General features: G+C 38.7%; 1 protein-coding gene across 1 annotated transcript; it reads left to right on the top strand.

The window, feature by feature from the left end:
- The first annotated feature begins 3,050 nt into the window (after positions 1 to 3,050).
- LOC145487906 (uncharacterized) lies at positions 3,051 to 17,497 on the top strand. Its single transcript, XM_081466679.1, has 13 exons — positions 3,051 to 3,073; positions 3,381 to 3,455; positions 4,808 to 5,207; positions 5,578 to 5,664; positions 5,821 to 5,919; positions 9,565 to 9,653; positions 10,689 to 10,982; positions 13,093 to 13,100; positions 13,424 to 13,547; positions 14,070 to 14,394; positions 15,705 to 15,844; positions 16,147 to 16,215; positions 17,144 to 17,497. The coding sequence occupies exons 2-13, from the start codon at positions 3,386 to 3,388 to the stop codon at positions 17,338 to 17,340; spliced, it is 1,902 nt and encodes a 633-aa protein (XP_081322805.1). The 5' UTR covers positions 3,051 to 3,073; positions 3,381 to 3,385; the 3' UTR covers positions 17,341 to 17,497.
- The last annotated feature ends 98 nt before the right edge of the window (positions 17,498 to 17,595 follow it).

Raw genomic sequence — 17,595 nt, 5'->3', positions numbered from 1 at the left:
AAAATCAATCACAATGAGTTTCTATGCCGGGATTGGTTCTCGTGGTTTGGAACAAATAGTGCGCTGTATAGTGCTGTTAGTTTTAAAGAATTCCAAACCAAGACGTGTTGTTTGGTAACGCTGATAATTTCCGCAACTTCTCATTTTAAAGTAGATACACCCCTAAAGCTTTTCACCGAGTAATGGTTACCAAAGGGTACTGAAGACACACGAATGGAAGCACTTTTCTGTTTTCACGATACTCGAGCACCGCCTACTCTTGCATGTTTAATTGTACACCATAATCAAACCCTTTTCTAAATTCTCTGTTGTCAGCTTATAATTCACTATCCAGTACAAGAAGCCGTCTTTCGTCGTTAAACAACTTTGAACAAACTCATAAAGACACTGGAGAACCTGTCCGAACCTGTCGAGTGTAGACTGTTTCTGCTCTGGAAATGTCGAGTGGGCGTTAGTTCTGTCTGTTCAAGAACAATACGTCAACCAACAGAAAATACAAAGTTTGTTCCTCCTTTATTGTCAACGATAAGTCCAGACCTTTACGTTACTTTCAACCCATCTCAAGTAGTTACGAGAAAGGACAAGAAGTGTTTCAGTTTCTTCCCATAAGATTTTAATATTAAGTAACAAAAGACAAACGTTTCTTTTTTTCCCCTACATAGAACAGACATTGGTTAAATTTCAAAAAATACGGCAGAATCGACGGAAATTTGCCTCAATTTAAGCCTTCCTACTTTATAAAACATGTTAATTAGTTTTAGTTAGGTGAGATGGTATCGAAGGCATACGGTGGGCTCTTAGTTGCAACCAGTATTCCACATATCAAACTCCTCAAAATTTCTTCGAAAAGAGCATTTAAGGTAATGAAATTTCTTTGACCTCCGGGTGATATATTCTGCTCTCTATCGATTAAGTATCAATTACAAATGAGTAAAGTTAACACTCACTGAGGAGATTCGTTTTGTTTAGATCACATCCAATTGGCTGGAAAAACCACCAGCGGGCAATTAAGTTAAGTTTCGTTCATTTGAGATTCGTTAATGCTAATTTAATTTACAGCAAAACTAGAAAGCAAGGAATAAATATATCAAACGTCTGCGGACATATTGTTACCGTAAACCTTCGAACCCGACGTAACCGTCCCACCGTCTGATCCCTCCGCTGATATCGATTCTCGGTCTCCAGTCCCCACTCCGCTACCGAACAACAAAACACTGCGAGATCCTCGTCTATACTCACCCTTCTCGACCTCTGGTATTATTTTCGTGGTAAATTATTTCACCTTAGCATCAGGTTCATAATAGAAAGGTTAACTACGTTTGTGTTCTCATTGAGGCCTCTTTGAAGGGCTGAGTATATAACTAAAACAAAAAAGTTACACTTCATCTTAAAGACGGCCAACGCGCGTTGTAACGTGCAAGCGCTAGACGCTACTTGAACCCAGTGCAGTAATCACCCCATTTACGCAAACTGAGTTCAGTGACATGTTTCTTTTTTATCGTCCTCCAAGATTCAGGTACTGGTATTTTCGGAGGTAATTTTACTCAACACTATTCATGATAATATCAAATTTAAGAGGTCGATATTAACTTTAAAATCGCACCCAAGCCACGGACTAAACCAGCAGTATTTCTTATTTATTTTGGCATTTTGTTTACGTTAAACATTCGAAAAGCAGAAAATTAAGCACCATTTTTAAGTTTCAGCGGCAATTAACAATAAACCAAAGTAATGCTAAACCCATGAAATAAAGAAAAAAACAATGATATTCACACAAAGAAAATTTATTCGAAAACAACTCATACCTTGACAGTTGAATCACCAATAGAAACACCTATGAAATGCTTTTACAGTTACTTTTCTTATTAAAAAAGATAGGACCAAAAGCTGTCGGGGTTTCTCATTCTAGATTGGAAGACACTATTTCACCGGGCTCATGTGTCTTAGTAAACATGTCAGTGCTAGTAAACGAAGTGATTGTCTCAGTGAATCGTAAGTATTATACAAACAATAAACATTTAATCAAATCAGTACCAGAAAGTTGAAAAATACTAAAACCAATAGGATAACTCGAATTTCCTTTTTGTGCTAAAACCAGTAACACTAAATTGAAATAACAAGCAAGCTCTGAAGTTAAATGAAGTGAACCTTTAAGATGGGACATGTAAATTATGCTAGCTCGGCGTGGACACTTCAAAGTGGCTTTGATTCTAATTTTAATGCAATAACACATCTTTATTGTACACATTTTAATATCTCATCTTATACAGTTTGGAAGATTAAGCCATTTCAAGCCGGTTTAGAGAAAAAAACGGAGCCTAAGGTCACCATGAAATTGAAAGTGCCAAGAATCATTAAGGATGTTGAAAAACAAAAACACCGACACTTTAAGCTTCAAGCTCTGTCTGTTATCTATATCCAGGTTTTGCCTTACTCGTCTTTCTTGCAAATGAGCGACTGATAGACGTTGCCCAGTGCGCTCTTCATATTTTGCCTCTGATTAATTTCTTAGTTGGTTTACTGAATTTGTTGATTTAAGCTGCTTGTTTTCCTTGAATTGTCAGTGTTATTTGCTGATCCTTGATGTTTTATTAGATAAGGTGTATTAAACATGCATGAATCAACACGAAATAACCCAATCTGGTTTAATGTACTTCAAGGAAGGTTTAGTCACTTTTCGAGGTTTCATCTCAATTACGCACATTTTTTAATATAACACACATTGAAATTTATAGCATTTACGTTTTACCGTACTCAAATTCCTCCAAGCTAAACCAGAAACCGCACTTTATAAAAAAATAAAAGATCCTAAAAACAACGTACAATGCCATCAAGTCAAGCGTGTAAGTGGGCTTGTCTCGGACGACCCACAAAACTACTTATCAGTTCAGTGGCACAGAAAGGGGCGTTTTAACAACCTGACATCACCTGCCTCTTCTGAGGTTGCTGACCAATCACAGACCAACACCGCAAAGAAACGCATTTAAAATTAATTACTTTCATCATGGTAAATACTACTGTCTCGCAGAGCTAGGTCACATCTTACTGTATTCTGTCAGGGCAGAGAAAAGAGGTGAGCGAACATTTTACTTTTTGAGTTCCTGATCCATAGTCTTCCATCAATTCGCTTGAAAGTTATGTAAAATTGCCTTGACCTAGACAAAATATTACTTAATCGGTAGCCATAACATTATTATTTTGTTTTTCAACAAAATCTGTCTTGTCGCGATGATCTTTAGTGGACTTTAATTGGAGCGATTACCCTATTTTCCACACCACTAAGTGTTGATCACTCTTCTCGTCAAAACATTGTTCAATAAATTTGTTCCTAAGTTTCCAAAGATTTCCTGAAGCTAATTTCGTTCTGTTTTCTCTTACAGGCAAGATGAATTCCAAATTAATATTTCTCCTAGTCCTTGCATTTGTGTGCTACGCACATGCTAGATCGACAAAAGGTAAGATTTTGGTAGTTTATTTATCAAATCAATAAGTCAAATGTTGATCCGTTTTAGAAAAATAAAACTGTGTTGTTTGGGTCATAATCAAAAACATTTCTTCGGTTAACAATCTTCAATTGTTTGGTTTATTTCAATCATAAGAGCAACCGACTTTTGGCACTGCATGTAAAAGGAACTGTACGAGTGTTGTGTGCTCAAGTTCTTATTTTAGATAGGACATATTTCAACAGTTTTAATACAAATGTCCCATAGTTCTTGACAAACTGAGTTAATTTCTAAAAATCTTTGTCAAAGCTGTGCCGGTGGCGAAATATCAAGTCATCGAACCTAAGTAAACCAAAAAATAGGTACTCGATTTTTCAAAAATATTTTCTTTTTCGTTCTGTTTATTAAATGTTTGTTGATCAGTTTAAGTTTTTTGCGTTATTGTTACCAGACATTTCCGGCCACAGCTCAGAAATTAAAGGTTAAGTCGAACAATTTTCTTTGTGGTAATTACGGATCAATAGTATTGGTAGTTCTTCTTGATTTTTTACATAACCTGACACACGCTTTAAAAAAAAAACTGTATAGGCACAAAAATTCCAATTTAGCCAGAATTTAGCCAGGTGGGCTAAAAAGCTCTGTCTTTCTCACTACTCTTCTATGAAAGGACCAAAGCGTGAAAGAATGTGACAAATGTCTGTCCAAGAACAATAAAACTGAACAGGTGGCTTCTGTTTTATAGTTTAGAAAACTCCGATGTCTTAATATTTCCAAAAAATTACACAACTTGACTCTCGCTTTTGCAAAAAGACTGTTTTAAGAGCAAAAAAGTTTTAAGAATTTAATGAGGCCAACAGAACTCTGCCCTTTTGCTGTTCTGCTAGCAAAGCACCAAGGCGTGAAGGAATAAGATACATGTCTGTCCAAGAACAATGAAACTTAACAGGTGGCCACTGTTTTATAGATTAGAAAACTTTATTGTCTTAATTTTTCAAAAGAATAATATTCAGCTAGTTTTGATCCGAACATTCAAGGAGCACTATATTTTCTCAGATGTTTTGTAGAACTATTAAATGTTTTTCAATGAGTAAAGTCTTATCAGTCATTTTCTCCGAGATTTACGCAAGACAGTAACTTGTGAATCCGAATGGAACATTTCTGCTCAATATCATTCCACAGCGTCGACAACGTATAGTAATTGCGTGGGGGACTAAAAAATAGAATATTTCATCGTGATGGAAGATGTTAGATTAAATGATAGTTCATCACTATTCTGCAACATGGATTACTGGCCCATGGAAAACGTTCAGTTAACATGATGTTTGATCGAATCGTAGCTAATTGTGGAGTTTATTTTCTTACAGGTTCCAAACGTTGTTGTCCTTGTTGTCCACCTCCCCCACCACCTCCACCACCAACGCAACAGATTGCCGGACCAATGGGACCAATGGGACCACCAGGATGTTCCGGACCACCCGGATCTCCCGGATGTCCCGGATGGAAGGGATGCACTGGACCCATCGGTCTCCCAGGACCACCCGGCCTCCCCGGCCCAATCGGTGCACCCGGACCAATGGGACCTAAGGGATGCGGCGGCGCCCCTGGTCTACCAGGATGTCCTGGACTCAAAGGATGCCCAGGATGCTCCGGACCACCCGGACCTCCCGGACCAGCTGGACCCCAGGGAGCTCCTGGAGCTCCTGCCCCTGCCCCCTGTCCACCCCCACCACCACCACCATGTTGTCCTGCTCCCGCCTGCTGCAAGTAAATGGCCTCCTTTATAAAATCGAAGGAATAATCAAATATGTGCTTTTAATAAACTTTTGTTTTGGACTCAGATAAAGGAAGTGGCTGTAGTTGTTTTAGTTTTACGATACGCTTTGCAAAAACTGGGGCATCTGGAAAGGAAAACACGCGTGATCTTTTTAGGGTACAAACCTCAATCGACTATAATGTTGAGTGATCAGTATCAGAGAAGGAAATAAAGCCATATCTCACCGATTGTATTGATGACGAAAACATAGAAGCACTCATTGTGAAAAAGTTCTCGTTGTAGTAATTGCAGATTGCGTTGGATGCGATTAGATTCATTCATGTCCATCTCACTTGTAAGTAACATTGGTTCTTTTTTTAGAAGGAATCACAAGACATCACCAGAACCACTGAAAGCCAATAGCCCAGGTCATCATTTGATCAAGAACATCAGGAAAAGTCATGACTAAAAGAAAGTTGTTGTATGCAAAGGTTAGCTTTTCCTGAAGCCTTTTGCAGATGAACAAACCATTGATGGGTTTATTCTCTTTTTCAAAGATCTCGTTCTAGTTTCGGGCCAGTACACCGCTTGCACTAACGATTTTGATTTTGTTTTGTCTTTCAGTGTTTTACTGAAAACCCAGTTGACAATTTTTGAGATCGTCAAGAGCATGAAATCTGGAAAACCGACGTTAAAAAAATGCGAAAGTATAAAACCAAGCATGTAAAACGTGGTGTTTGACCAATTAAATGAATTAAAGACAAATTGTTAAACAATTAACGGTCAAATTTTTCACGTTCGTCCCAAATAGCTATATCTTTATTTTCGCCGACCATTTTGCAAAGATCGGTATCGGTATAGCCCCATTCACAAGATAATTATTTCTAATGCGATGTTAGTTGAGAATCAGAGCGGTCATTTCCGGTGCGATATCAAATTTGAAACGCCAAAAATATCAACCTTCGCGTTGACTGTAATCTCTAATTCACTGGGATTTTTGATGCGTTTAGCATCCGATTCTCCCATTAAAGGGTCCGGCGTAAGTGTTTCCCCATCCACCCCACCCGTACAAGAATTGCCGCAAAAATGGCGGATGAGCACTGCACTGAGATCAAACACTAATTTGTGGAGCGTTTTCACATGACGTCACGGTAGTCATATCGGCGTTCGAAAACAGTGTTGGTGTACCAAACCAATGCTGTGTGATTTGACCTCTTTTCTTATTTAAACACTTGCACGTGCTGGTCACGTGAGTTCCACAGAGAAGTTCTTTATTCACGCTCTATAGTGAAGTTATTGGCGAACGAATTTGACATTACAGGAAGAAGAAATTCAGATTACACAATGGGCAAATATGCAATGTTTTTGATAAGGCATGTTTAGTTAAAACTAGACAAACAAACAAACGGCACAATCGTTTCAAACAGCAATCACAAAAGAAACGCAGGTACTCTTCGGGGTGGCATGAAAATTTCTCAAAAGAAAATGCTTGAACAAAAATTCAGTAAAGATACGGTCTGACCATTGTTAAAACACAGCTAATACTTTTTGAAATATGACTTCAAAATTCCAAGCGAATTGCCTAAAAAGCCATTACACAATCACCTCGAGATCGCTGGTACTTTACGCCGACGATTTATGACTCAAAAAACGTCACACAATTCCGAGCTAAACTCGCATAAAGTTCACCATTACAAAGCTCCGATGGTGGACATCTAATCTTTATCGACTTGCGCTGATATTTCCCCCTAAATTGAATCTTCGCTAGCATGGCAATAAGGCGTAATGGAAGAGGCTGATGCCAAATTCTAATTCTGTCAACACACAAGATTTCTTAGATGGATTTTATTCATATCAATATAAACAGACGGACGTAGGTTCCTTTATCATTTTTACAAACACCTGTGGTTTTCAACAGTGAGGCACCAGCTAATGACAACCTAGCCGGAACATTTTACCTGTTCCCACACGTTTCAGTGTAGGAGCTGGTCATGATTGAGAGATATCATGTAAGGTAATCTGTGACTCGATCGGCAAACGATATCCAAAGCAGAACGATGACAATTACAGTGTAACAGAATGTTTCTTTTACCTGAACAAATTGTCAATTCCTGTCTGAAGGACTGATGTAGGTGAGCCGGGAGACAAGGGAACCTCTAACACTAATGCACCTTTAATTTGGTGGGGATTTTTCGAGGGAAGACTTTGTTATTTGATCGCATAGTACATAAAAGGTTACCCTGCAGTGCAGGCGTTTTCAGTGTGTTCACGAGTTATCGGTATTAGCTCGCAATCGAGTAAATTCACCACCATGTTGGCTTAGGAAAAGTGGACGGGGAAGGGGAGGGGGACAATAGGTATTTTACCTTCCCCTTCCCAATCCCTACTCCTCTTTCAACCTTACTCCTACTTCCTAAGACGCCTTTTGGCTTTCCCCGAGCCTCTACCGAGTATGAATCCAAGATGACGTTGGCTTAATCAAAATGCGCTTCCTTGCCAAAATACGCCTGCATTGCAGGCTAATAAACGGTACAACCTTGGCTGCTTTTATGTCATATTTTGAGTGAAACTGGTGGGTCCCATTTCTAGGCTAGGCGACGTTGACATGAAATACTGAAAATGGGACTAGATGCCTCCAGTGGCTAAATATGAGAATCTTGAGACCACCTTCCCGCCCCTAAATGCGTCAATACGTCTCTATTGGCAGGTGGGACCTTGGCAAGAGAGAAAATCTGCCTCTGGAGACACATGATTTAACTAGCTAATATTTTGGACAAATATTTTCACTAATTCAACGTTTATTTCCATTTCGAAAGCATCCACTGGTTGATTTCTAACTAAAACCATTCGATTACAGCGCTTAAAGACCGGCTTATAACAGATTTTATCAAAGGTATTTAAAGACCGCACCTCCGTTAACGAACACATACGCTTGCCGCAAGCTAATTTACCTTTAGCAGCGTCCCTTGGGACCACAGCAAATAAGAACTGATTATACATGCGGAGACACTGTTTCTAGCTAATTCTGACCAAGGCAACAGGAACTGAGCCGGAAATCTCGTTATTAAAAGTTTCTACAAGATCAGTTTCCAAAAAATAATTTAATTAACATGGTCACTGATCACCAAAATGACATTAACTAAAAAGATAGGTCAAACTGTTAGATATTAGATGTTAGATGTTAGAGTATGCACTAATGTTGAGGGATCAACAAACTACAATGTAGCCGCATGTACCGCAAGGTAATGCAAAAAAATAACTAAAAATAATAACAACAATAAAGGAGATTAGTAGAATTCTACTAGTATTCTAATGCAAATGCTGTAATCTGATTGGCTGAGCCATATCAGCCATTACTGTGCAGTGGCTGGAGGTCGTCTAGGAAATGGCAACGTGCTTTTCGTTTTTCCAAAGTTTTGGAGGAGAATTTTGATGCAAATGGATAATTACATTCCTGAAAAGTCGAAATGAAGGGCATTTACGGTTTCTTGACACACACAACTTCAATTTTAAATGACAATTCAGTCTGAGCGACCTTTTTCAGGCGCAAAGTTTAATAATGCGTCAAGAAATAATTGGAAACCGTTATTTGAAGTAAAATTAGTAAGAATTCTACTAAAACAATTAGATTATTCGCTCTCGAAAGTGATTAATAGAAATAAAGAGGTTGGAGGTTGAGAAATGTATTATAATTGTTGTTAAAGAGGAAGGTAAACACATCCAGACTGTAGTAATGATCTCATCTATGTGTTAAGTTGGTCTTTGATATCAACCAGTGACATTCTCAAAAAGGAAACCAACATGGAATCAGTGAAAATCGTAGTCCAAGAATCCAAGAGTAGCCAAGGCATATGTCCCGAGAGCCAACTTCTCCTCTCACCTAGGCCCCATCGGCTAAGAGGAGCATAGACGGCTCTGGGAACGAAAATGCAGAGACTAGTACTCAGTCCGTTCGCTAAAGTTTCGACATTCCAATTTTTAATACACCAGATGGCTTTGGCTTCAAAGACGTTCATTACATTTGCATGTCTTAGAAGTTCCTGATATAAATGCAACAAGCCGCGGATTGCCGTTCGGGAGTATAACGATATTATAAACTGAAGCTATAAATTCCATGAAACACCGGTTATGTTTATACACAGAGGTGTTCAACAGATAGCGTCAGACTTCTCAATTTGCACTGACAGGTTAAACAATGCAAAGCAGTTGAGGACGGTTAGTCGACTTCTTTTCGCTGAACACACAATTCAGTGAAAGTTGATCAATTTCCAAAAAAGGTATTCTGATCATTTTTTTGTGAATTAGTTCCGTCACAACTTTTTCCAAATGACTGGCATTAACTATTGTTCCATCTTGGTTTTTTTACAGGTATATAAAAATGGACATTAAGATAGCAGTCTTAGCGGTGTTTATATCTGTGATCTATGTTGCTAATGGAAAACCAATGGAAGAATTCGGTAAGTTCTTTTTCATCAAATGAAAAATATATTAACAGCTAATTTTTGTTCTATGTTACTGTCAGTTGATTTAATCTTTCTTCTTTCTAAGACAGCAAAATCAAGCACGTTATTACTGATTCCCCGATCATACCTGTCATTTATGATAAATAACTCAACCAGCTTTTGAAAATCTATAAAAAAAATCAAGAGCTTTACGGAGCAAAAACTTGTATTTAACTATTTGTTTTTAAATGAATGAAAGATCCCCTTAAGTTTATTAAGAAAACTAATGTGATGATGCACTTTCATTTCTCAGCGTCATAATTCATATTAATTGTCACTCACCAGCTATATAAACAATGCTAGTTTATAGTTGATTGGCACAAGCAAGAAAACTAATAACAAGTGCCATCATTATTCAAGGTTTTGAATGATATTAAGCTATATTAAGGGGCTAAACATTTTAACAGAGTCTGTCGAAACATACTAATTGGTTTTGGTATCATTTGCACATAAGCCACGTTGGTAAATGTCCCTCCAAAGGTGGTAGTCAATTTTTGCCAAGTACTTTAGAAAAAAAAAACAATACTGGTGGTGGATAAGCTATATTATTTGGGTGACACAACGTTAACCGTTGCCAATTGAAAAAAAAAAACTGTCTAAACTTCCTCGAAATAATCAAGCTTATTAAAAACTAGATCATTAGATAATGCAATTCAAGAGATTTCATTGGCTTAGCCATCATGGTATATGAGCCATTATATCACGCTCTACAAATATGGTAAACGTACGTCTTACGTTTTCAATATTTTGGGGGCGTTTTTAATAAAAACTATTAGTCCACTTGCGTTTGTTGTATATGAGATAGTTATAGCCAACTCAACGCTACGCGCCTCGTTGGCTATCTACCATCTCATATCCAGCAACTGCGAGTGAAATAATTGTGAATTAGACTTTTAACATTCTTAATCTGATTTAACTTGCAACTTTATCAATTTTGTAACCTTTTTAACAACCAAATTGACAAAGATATTCTCTTTGCAATCATTTCAGTTAACAAAGTCTTGAGAAGCAACCCTCTGCCTTGTTCTAGGTCATGCTGTAGGAAGTGCTGCACGAACGTTTGTAAAAGGGGATGCATATTTTCCTGCTGCGCCTCCCGTCTTCCTCCTCCGTATCCTCCGCCACCTCCGCCGCCTCCCCCGTTTCCGGCTCCCACACCACAGTTAATCCCAGGACCTCCCGGTTTTGATGGTATATGTGGATTGCCAGGGCCAAATGGACCCAAAGGATGTCCCGGATGTGTAGGACCTCCTGGACCACCCGGACCCCCAGGGCCCCCTGGACGTTAAATTCCTCTTTTTGAGATTCGATCGGTCGGTAGCAGCTCTTGCAAGGTCTCCCACGAATGACGCAATACCCTTTGAAAGAACAATAAAACAGAAGGCAGAAACGATGCACTTAGCCCCAAACGGAATTACAAGCCTACGGGAACTGCTACACTTCCAGATTCGACTCGCAGCAATGATAGTTATTATCTGACATACGTCTGGTAACTTAGACACTGCCAATTTCGATCTGGTGGAACGTCAAAGTTCTTTTGTTTAATTTAAATAATCTTCGTTTTTAATATTCTAAAAACAAAACTCGCTGCATTCCCGTCTTTTTATGAAGGATATGATCTCAGTGTTTTCATTCATAATGTTGCTCATAGCTCACGTTATAGTAGTTTATACCGGTGTGCATGAAAATGTTTTTTCTCATATGTGCCTTTTTCAAACTTATTGTTTTTGTTAGGAGCTTCAATGTACATACAAAGTAATCATTAACATATGCGTTTTATCGCAAAAGGAATGTAAAATTCTCACTTCAAAAATACAAATAAAGATGATTTGTATTAACTCATTGGTTTTGTTGTTAGCTGGTTCACCAGGTTACGTTTTGGCTGCTTCTTCTGTTGCTGTTTTATTATTATTATTGTTATTATTATTATTATTATTATTATTATTATTGTTGTTGTTGTTGTTGTTGTTACTGTTATTAAGATGTTGTTGCTTCTGATGCTGTTCGTTGTTATTGTTGTTATTGTTGTTGTTGTTGTCGCATGGGATGAAAATATTCCTGGTGATGCAAAGCTGCTGACAGAAGCGGCAGGAATCTTCTGTTTGAGGAAAATGTACAGGCCCACAAATGATCTCGGCCCCCAAATGATCCCCAAATTGTGCCGAAAATGATCCCAGGACCGAAAATGGTTCCGCTCAAAAAGTTAGGAATGTCGTTTTTCTCGTAATAGTTTTCGTTTATGTATGCGAGCAGCACATTAACGTTTTATGGGAAAAAATATACCTCTCTATTACTTTATCTAAGAAACAGCAACAGGACCTTTTTTACGGAGCGTCGGGGGATAATATTTTTTTACCGAGGAATATTTGGTCAGCTACGTGTATCCTTGAATGTTCTAATGAGATATCGTGGTACTTTTCCTTCTTCAGTTACTGTAGCGTTGGGTTTATTCCTGTGAACAGCCAATATCAACTTTTTTAATATATCATATTGCCAAGCAAAAAGGTGCATGACAAAAAAACATGCATGAAGTAATTGTGTGATTTACTGACAAAATCTCATAAATGCCACTAAAAGAAATCAATGGAGAAGAATTTAGTGGTTGAACAAGCTTCTAATCGAAACTTCCCCAAAACTTAGCTGCTTTACTTTCAACAGGCAAAGAAGTCGCAAATTTCATTTTCCTTCCAATTCAAATCGATAGCCTACGATTTCCTAAGCATTTTAACGTAAAACAACGGGAAATCATAGAGTTAAAATTGACCAGTTTTATCGGCGTACCCAAAAAGGAACTGCCAACGATGCTAACAGTTCACAAAAGGGTCTATTTTATTACCCTACAGCAATAACATGAACATCCACCCCTCCCCCGCTTTTAATTAATTAAGGCCCAATTCTCGTTGTGTCCAACCGTGCATGGAAACTTCGATAATTTAACGTTGTTGGCTCTACTAGTGTGTCGGTACACGCATCGTAGGTGTCGCAAACGGAGGGGGCCGTTTTAGCACCATGTTTTCACTTTATTGAAGGTTTTGCATATTCTTGGAATTCCAACCAGGTTATTTCAATATCTTAGTTGATTGAGTTGACAAGAGGTACTGCACATTCAGGAAAAATCTACCTTTTACTGAATTTTCCTGGACTTCAAGCTTATGCTTATCAATCTCTAAGCAAAGTAAAACGGAATCACTGGATGTTTCACACAAAAAACGTAATACCTGCTCTTTCTCAAAATTTTGTTTATCACTTTAGTTTCATAGACCTGCTGCACAAGAACGTTAACAAAACACGTAACAATAAAAAAATTTCAATACCTTACCGTCGATCAAACTTATGAAATAAAAATTAAGGATTTTCTTTGAGGACCACTCGCTGCTTTTGGTGCGTGAATCAGGGCGCCAGGTAAGAACTGAGTTCTTTAAAATAGTAGAGCATTTTTTAAGACGGCAAGAAAACTATATAGTGATGAAGAACAAAAAATGTATTTCATTTCGCTAAGATTCGGAAAATCAAAGCATTTTTTGGAAATTCCAAACATAAAGACTGAAAATCTAACAGCCACACTCAATCGCAGAGACCACGGTCCCGTAATTATTGTGGATAGCAGTTTCTGGGGCTTCGGAAAACTTTTATCAAACAAAAGTGACTCTTGATTCATGAACGTCAAAATGTTATACCTAACAGTTACACATTGACTTCTAACTATGTGTAATTAGGATAAGTAGTGCTATGTTAAAGCTGATTGTACCTCAAGCCATCTGTTTTCTATCTCGACAGAAAGCATCATGGATTGTCGTTTAGCTCTGTTATTCACGTTAGGCCTTGCCTACACCGCCTCAGCTTTGCACAGTAAGTGTCAAATGTATAGGCCGTTATTTGTTATGCGAACATCTAGCTATCAAAAACATTATTTAGTTATACTGCCAGCATGTTTAGTACACCACTTATATCCAGAATAGGGCTTCCGTTGCACACCTACTGAATGTGATAAGTCCTCATTATTTAACATTGTTATCTGATAAATAGAGATAGAGAGACGGATTGATTGGTAACTTACTGACTGACTAACAAAGCGACCGACCAACCGTTTGACTGACTGACTGACTGACTATTAACTGACTAACTGACCAACTGACTGACTGACTGACGGACCGACCAACCGCCTGACTGACTGACTGACTGACTGACTGACTGACTGACTATTAACTGACTGACTGACTGACTGACTGATTGCGTTTAAGATGGTAGTTTTAAATATACGTAATCTGTAAGATAAACATGTGGTGCCACTGGGTCAATGAACGTTAAAGAAAGATCTTCTCAGATTTTCTAAATGACAAAATCCTTCTGAACCTCTGCCCCGTTTCACAGCAAAGCGTTCTGCCTTCCCCTGTGGAGCGAGCTGCACTCCAGCTTGCGCCCCAACATGTACAGCATCCTGCTGTGGCAGTCCTCCCCCAGCCGGACCAAATCCACCCATTCCGCAAGTCGCAGACCAAATGAAGCCTGCTCCGCCTCCGATTTATGGAATTGCTGGACATCCCGGATCACAGGGACCGCCAGGAGTGGCGGGAGGTCAAGGGCCTCCAGGGGCCGCCGGAGCCCCAGGACCACCAGGCCCCCCCGGACCACCCGGACCGCCTGCACCTCCTGGTCCCCCAAGCCCGTGCTGTGCCGTGGTGCCACCTCCAGGAAAGTAAATGTTTCGAGCTTTCTCCACCATGGAATCCATGTTAAAAATTTTGGATAAATGCAGCTCTTTCTTTTGGTATAAACACTGTACACGTGCACGTATGGAAAGTATTTTCTATATTATAGCTATCAGATAATTAAACGGTACGGCTTTCGAACGTCGACGTTACTTTTTAAAATATGCTTTTCTTTTATGCTTATCTGGAGAAAGAGATTTATTTTCTATTATTAACTTCTTCTTTCGCTTTAAAAGAGAAGTGCTTAAAGATTATATTATAATAAGCAAAGTTGGTCTGATTACCGGCTGCAGAAATAATACCAAAAAAATAATTAAAAACAGTTAAAACGAGTATCAAATATAGCAACGACATGTAGTAAATAATATAAGGTGAGAAAATAAATCCGCTTTTATTAACAATTCCTGAGGTCTTTGATTAAATCTCATCCCTTGGAAAATGGTAGTTCTCATTTCTCCTCTTTTCTTTTTTCATATTTTCTTTTCTAACAAATCTGTAAAAGCTGAAAAATGATCCTTGAGGTTGGTGAATTGTGACAACTGCTTAAGTGTTAAGGGTTGAGTTAATAGTGCGCCTGACATCAGTTCAACTGATGCGTGAATATGTCAAACCGTGGGATCCATCGAAGCAAGACAACAAAGGCGGTTTTCAACTTGAATTCAACAACCAGGAACACTACACACTCTTAGCAACTGACCATTTCATCTTAAGGTCACATCTCATTATTCTTTTGACAGCTGAGGGCTCTTTGACTTTTAGGTGTTCTATGCCACCTTGAATCTGGCCGCAATTTTGATCTCTGACCGCAATTTTGAATCTTGCCACAAGGCTTAAGCTGGCTGTCCTGCTTGTTGATTGAGCCTGGCCACTATTTCTGAATCTAGCAGATATTTAGCCGGAATCTCGTGGGACGCAATGTGCACCAAACATTTAAGAGAAGGTCTTGTTCTCTGTAAAGGGTGTCAGAAGTTTATTCACAGAAAATTGCTCTTACAGTTCCACCGAGCCACTGAGCGCGAACCTCATTAACCTGCCAACGGATAGCTCGCTTACGTCAAGCGATTCGAATAGAAAGATAACACGTGACAGACCAACAACATTGCTCCACGTACAATATTTCATTGTTACTCACAAAAAGGCACTAGCAGTAAGATTATCATGAAACTCTTAATAACATGGCCCATATTTGGTGTTTGTATTAATGTACCCAGATTAGCAAGAAAACAAAACGAGTTGACAGAAAATGAAACGCCGATTAGCCAGGTGACAAGTGACCTGCTCACTCTTTACTGCGCAGGAGCGTGTTGTCGGGTCGTCTGGGAGACGTAAGGTGTGAAATATGTTTGGCATTACGTCCTCGATCGAGTTTGAGATCACAGGTTAAAGTCAGTGAACCGCTAAATGCTAAACAATTTGTTTTGGTAGATATACTAAAAGGTAGGTCTGTTTGCTGCTTTATGGCTATAAACAAAGGTTTATTTTAAAGCTTGATGATGTGAGAATTAATCTGTAAATCAAAACTTAAAATTAGTCATATATGCGAGCTATTTTCGTTATGTCTAAACTAACAATCGAATTTCATTTTCAACGACGAAAGATTTATGTTTCTATAAATTTAAATGAAGTAAAATTTATATATTTTAGCCCTAAAGTATGCCAGATTTGATATACACATCATAAAGTCCATAAAGTAAAGTGAAGTTCTCTGACAATTTATTTTTGTTTTGTCTATTTGAGAGTCAACATGGATATCCGCTTTCTACTGTTGTTTACACTTGGATTGATTTGTTCCGCTGGTGCATTTAACAGTAAGTACTTTATACGTTGGCACTTTTCTCCACTTTGATTCTATTACATACTTCCTTACGACAAGGATTACACCACCAGATAGATAAAACACGACAGCTGGAAGCGTGTGCGTTTTATTTTTGTCTATGAAAAATGGGTCTAAAAAATTCATTTAAGGATTTATAAGTAGAAATTTACTTTTACGACCAACAATCTTTGCAATAATGAAAGGGAAAGAAAATGCACGCCTGGGAAGCAGAAGAGAGAGATCTATTCTCTACTCTGTTAGCCTGTGTACAGCCACCCGCCCTGCCAGGGAAAAATCAGAAGGAAGGCCCTGTGCACAGTACATAAACAAATTTATTCTCGCCTCGAAAAACGTAAAAATTGGCTCTAGTGCGACCGTTCCTAAGTAAGCATTTCTCAGAGAAGCTGAGACTTTCTTCGTATCATCGTAGAAATAAGACGCACCAATTATTACAGGGAACTAAAAATACATAGGGTAGAATTTTGGTAGAACGACTCAAATTTAATTTCTGAAACTTTTTCGCAACCGATAAGAATTTTGACTTCTAAGTTCAGCATGTCAGTTTGCTCAATTATCACGCGAAGTCACTCGAAATTTAACTAGCAAAACGGTGGAACGAGCTGGCTAAATGTAGACGACAATTCTGTAAGACTGTGATTCCCATTGTCCAACAACTTAGCAATGAATCGCATTTCCTTACAGCTAGATAAATGTGGTGGTGTAGAACTCTGCGAGAACTGAAGGCTATGAACACACTTCCAAATATGCCAAACTGCTTGTATTGCAAGATATCTGTTTTATGCACGGATGACAGATAATGAAGACGTCCTGACCATATATGGGTATCGTGACAATTATTTGCACTGATGAGTTGTTATTGCACGTAACATGCTCAACATGACATTTGTGTTTCATTTCAGCCAAGCGACAATATGTTTCGTATGCCGGACCTGAGGGTAACGCCGGACCGCAGGGGCCCCCCGGAAATATAGGACAAAGGGGACCGGCCGGCGATCCCGGACCACCAGGACCTCCCGGAGCCCCCGGAGCCCCTGGTATGCCCGCCCCACCAGGTCCTCCAAATGGCTGTTGCCCAGTCTACCAAAAAAAGAAATGAATTAAGAATCGAAATTTGCAATTTATTGCAAAATTCTCCACTGTTATTTATTTTGCTATAATTTCATAGTGGAATTTTGATGTAAAATGATACAATGATCAACGAACTTTTTAAGTTCGGAAGAAATAAAAAAGAGAATAACGTTTCAATAAAACTGATAGTGTCTTTCATTTTGCCTTCTGCGCATATGACACAGTGCCCCGATCTGCCCTAAGGTACAACTCCGGCGATTGGAGTTAGAAATATGGTTAGAAG

The sequence above is a fragment of the Orbicella franksi genome, chromosome 5 (genome assembly GCF_964199315.1).
Source record: "Orbicella franksi chromosome 5, jaOrbFran1.1, whole genome shotgun sequence".
NCBI lineage: Eukaryota > Metazoa > Cnidaria > Anthozoa > Scleractinia > Merulinidae > Orbicella > Orbicella franksi.
This window is presented reverse-complemented; position numbering and strand designations above follow the sequence as displayed.

What these genes read in the sequence shown, in the direction of transcription:
- LOC145487906 (XM_081466679.1), top strand. Translation starts at nt 3,386, where the DNA reads ATGAATTCCAAATTAATATTTCTCCTAGTCCTTGCATTTGTGTGCTAC. An exon ending in ACATGCTAGATCGACAAAAG is followed by an intron (nt 3,456 to 4,807) that starts GTAAGATTTTGG and finishes ATTTTCTTACAG; the next exon opens with GTTCCAAACGTTGTTGTCCT. An exon ending in TTTGGTAGATATACTAAAAG is followed by an intron (nt 15,845 to 16,146) that starts GTAGGTCTGTTT and finishes TCTATTTGAGAG; the next exon opens with TCAACATGGATATCCGCTTT.